This window comes from Aegilops tauschii, chromosome 2 (assembly GCF_002575655.3).
Source record: "Aegilops tauschii subsp. strangulata cultivar AL8/78 chromosome 2, Aet v6.0, whole genome shotgun sequence".
Lineage (NCBI taxonomy): Eukaryota > Viridiplantae > Streptophyta > Magnoliopsida > Poales > Poaceae > Aegilops > Aegilops tauschii.
In genome coordinates this window covers 239,723,368-239,726,358 of record NC_053036.3, presented here as the reverse complement: position 1 = coordinate 239,726,358, position 2,991 = coordinate 239,723,368, and the positions used below count along the sequence as shown (strand labels likewise).

Below are 2,991 nucleotides of genomic sequence, written 5' to 3'. Positions count from 1 at the left end.
CTTCTCGTTTAAATCAAGAAAATAGCAGCTAAAAAGAATTCAATAAAGGTTAACAAACAAAATTTTGTCAGAATTTCAAACAATTTGGAGCCCAATTTTTATTTCTCCTACAGAGCTCCTTCAAACTCAGAACTTCGCAGGCATCTAAATGAGCAAGCATCTTAAATGGACACTGAATTCGTGGGATCAGCTCAAACAATTTGGAGCGCTATTTCTTTTGCTAATTTATACATCACCGCCATAACCAAATATAAGTAATAGGCACAAACACAATGATGTCAAATGGAACATGCAACAGCGACAGAGCAAAACATCAAAATTGTGATATTGCAAAGAGAAATATATTATTAGCTCTTGATGATTTACGCTGAAGGCAGCAGCTGCCTGATAAACAAAGGTTCAGAGGTCCAAATCGACGATATCTGCTAGGCTCACACTTGAAAGTTGGAACAATAGGAAGCCCAAGAATAAAGCATAAATGAAACCGAGGACAAAAATGCCCAACCCAAATGTTTGCATCATGAAACATTCTCATCTAGTGAGACTTGACGTACTCCTGCACGATGTTAAGGCCCTCGGATTCTTCACCATAGTCCTGGTAAATCAAAGAAATCAGTCAAACGACAAGTTCTGTCTACTTGAAAAGAAACCTGTCCTTTGGTCGTATCAGTTTATAGTAGATTTGTCACCTTGACAACAACGCAAGAGCAGCCCACAACCTTCCTTGCCTTGCCCTCAGAGTCAATCTTGCAAAGCTGCAGAGGAAAGCATGTTAATATCAAAACATCAATACTTCCACGACATACGTGAAGAAACAACGAAAAGCTAAAACAACTTACAAGAGAAGCATAGGGAAACAAAAGAATTTTAATATCAAGAGCAAGTGCATTCTCCAGCAATAGTGAAGCATTGCTATGTCCAAAAGATGAATGTGGAATACATGCTGCAATTAAGTATAATAAGATGGAACATTACAAATTGGCATTAGAAAACTCACCCCTGCCCACTCTCCAAGAGTTTTAGCACTTGGCACAGTAACCAGGTGAACATTGTGCTCAGCGCATAGTGCCTTAACGAGCTTCACGTAATCAGGCTGGTCACAATCCTCAGCCAGCACACAAAGCTGAGCAGCATGCTTCTCAATGGACTTGGCAGCCTCACGGAGCCCCTTCACAAGGCCATCATGAGCACTTGACTTCTTCATGACAAGCTGTAGAGCAGTCATCAAGTCCATCGGCTCACCAAGAACCGGGGTAGGTGCCTCTACTGGGGCAACAACTGGTGTCGGGGCTTCTTCCCTGCAAAGAGTAATAACTCATGACATGAATAGCATGATACGAGGATAAAGAACAGAGGTTACACACTCTAACCAGCAGTTTAAAAATCTGTGTTTACCGCAATTCAAGCTGTTAGTTTTCTATATGTTCATAGCTACTCTTTAGTTTGGGCAAGCAGGTACCAGCATGTTACATTAATCTACATGCCATAGGAGATTTTTTTTCTTTTTGCGGGGGATACGAGATTAAACAATTAAGTACCACAACTATCTTGCACCGTAGGTAGATCACAATAGAGATCGTTCAAAAGTGTAAAATCACAAGGAGGGACACACTATTGAAAGCAGCTGTAATTTGCAAGCAGAGTAAAACAGCTATTATTATTTTTGAAATTTCAGCTAGTATCTTATACTGTAATATGTAATAATCATGAAGGCAACTAGTACTAAACAATCTGCTTCACAACTACTTGCAGATTAAAATCATTCTAAAGACAATACCGAAACGCCCAACAAATAACACATGTGTATCAGTGTTAATTGGAGAAGACCAACCAACGACAAAATAAACAATTGCGCCCCTGGATGTTAAGAGCACAAACCAACACTGAGATTTCATAAGTAGCCCAAAAGCACCCGCAAGTTACAAACAAGATAACAACACGTATAGGATTTAATATCTGCAGCACACCACTGCAATCAAGACTACAGAAACGAGCAGTGCCAAGGTTTCTTTCTGCGGGAGAACTTACGCCATCTCGTGCGCTCCAAAGGCCACCGAGGCAGCTGCGAAGGAGGGAGATCTGGAGCCTGGAGCAACAAAGCGAAATGATAGCAGCGATTAGCGAGGTTAGATGCAAGAAAGAAAAGAAGAAGTACGGTGAGGACACAGCGCCGCCACCTTGGGACCTTGGAGAATGGAGAGCGGCGGCGGTAGGGTTTTCGCGAGTAGGGCAGGTGTTCTTGACGGCTGGGAGAACGTGTAAGTTATATAGCTCTTTGGAGACGGGCCGGGGACAACGCTTCTGTTGGGCTGAGAAAGCCCTAGAAGGTATCTTAACTGCAACCAGCCCATGAAAAAATGCACGACCGGGGAGATACAAAACGAGAATATCCTAACGGACGCTCATTGCGGCAGAATGTCGAGCTAACGCACAGAGACGAGCGACCTAGCGATCATGATGGGCCGGCCCAACTACGAGATAGTACACGCGCTACAGTATCCGGTATTGGGTACTTTCTCGAAGGTTCCTGACCGGTTTTGGGAACCTTCCAGAAGGTTCTTGAACCGGTTTTTTTTTTGTTTTTTTTTCTTTCTCTTTTCTTTTCTTCTTTCTTTGTTTTTCTGTTTCTTTATTTCATTTTTCAATTCCTTTTTCTTCTCTTTCTATTTCCTTTTTGTTCTTCAGATTTGCAAATTCCTTTCTGTTTCTTTTTTCTTTTCTTCTTTTTTCGTTTTTTCTGTTTGTTTTCTTTCTTTGGTTTCTTATTTATTTTTATTTTTATTTTCTCTTTTTTTCAAAATATTCAAATTTTGTTTGCCTTTTCATAAAATGTTCAGTTTTTTAAAAAATGTTCTCAAAATTCAAAAATTGTTCTCGTTACACAAAAAAGTTCAACACTTTCAAAATTAATATAATGTACTAGACTTCAATTATTTTGTTCACGTTTTCAAAAAATGTTCGCGCTTCCAAATTTGTTCGGGATTTTTCAAA

The 2,991-nt window shown here is 40.1% G+C and overlaps 1 protein-coding gene across 1 annotated transcript; it reads right to left on the bottom strand.

Moving 5' to 3' along the window:
* Nucleotides 1–319: 319 nt before the first annotated feature.
* LOC109768052 (small ribosomal subunit protein eS12) lies at nt 320–2,298 on the bottom strand. Its single transcript, XM_020326779.4, has 5 exons — nt 2,178–2,298; nt 2,029–2,086; nt 998–1,298; nt 690–755; nt 320–595 (listed from the first exon to the last, which is right to left on the bottom strand). The coding sequence occupies exons 2-5, from the start codon at nt 2,031–2,033 to the stop codon at nt 536–538; spliced, it is 432 nt and encodes a 143-aa protein (XP_020182368.1). The 5' UTR covers nt 2,034–2,086; nt 2,178–2,298; the 3' UTR covers nt 320–535.
* Between the last annotated feature and the right edge of the window lie 693 nt (nt 2,299–2,991).

Coding starts and splice junctions, on each gene's coding strand:
- LOC109768052 (XM_020326779.4), bottom strand. Junction 756..997: donor CTCTTGGAGAGTGGGCAGGG/GTGAGTTTTCTA, acceptor TTTCCTCTGCAG/CTTTGCAAGATTGACTCTGA. Junction 596..689: donor GCTCTTGCGTTGTTGTCAAG/GTGACAAATCTA, acceptor TTGATTTACCAG/GACTATGGTGAAGAATCCGA.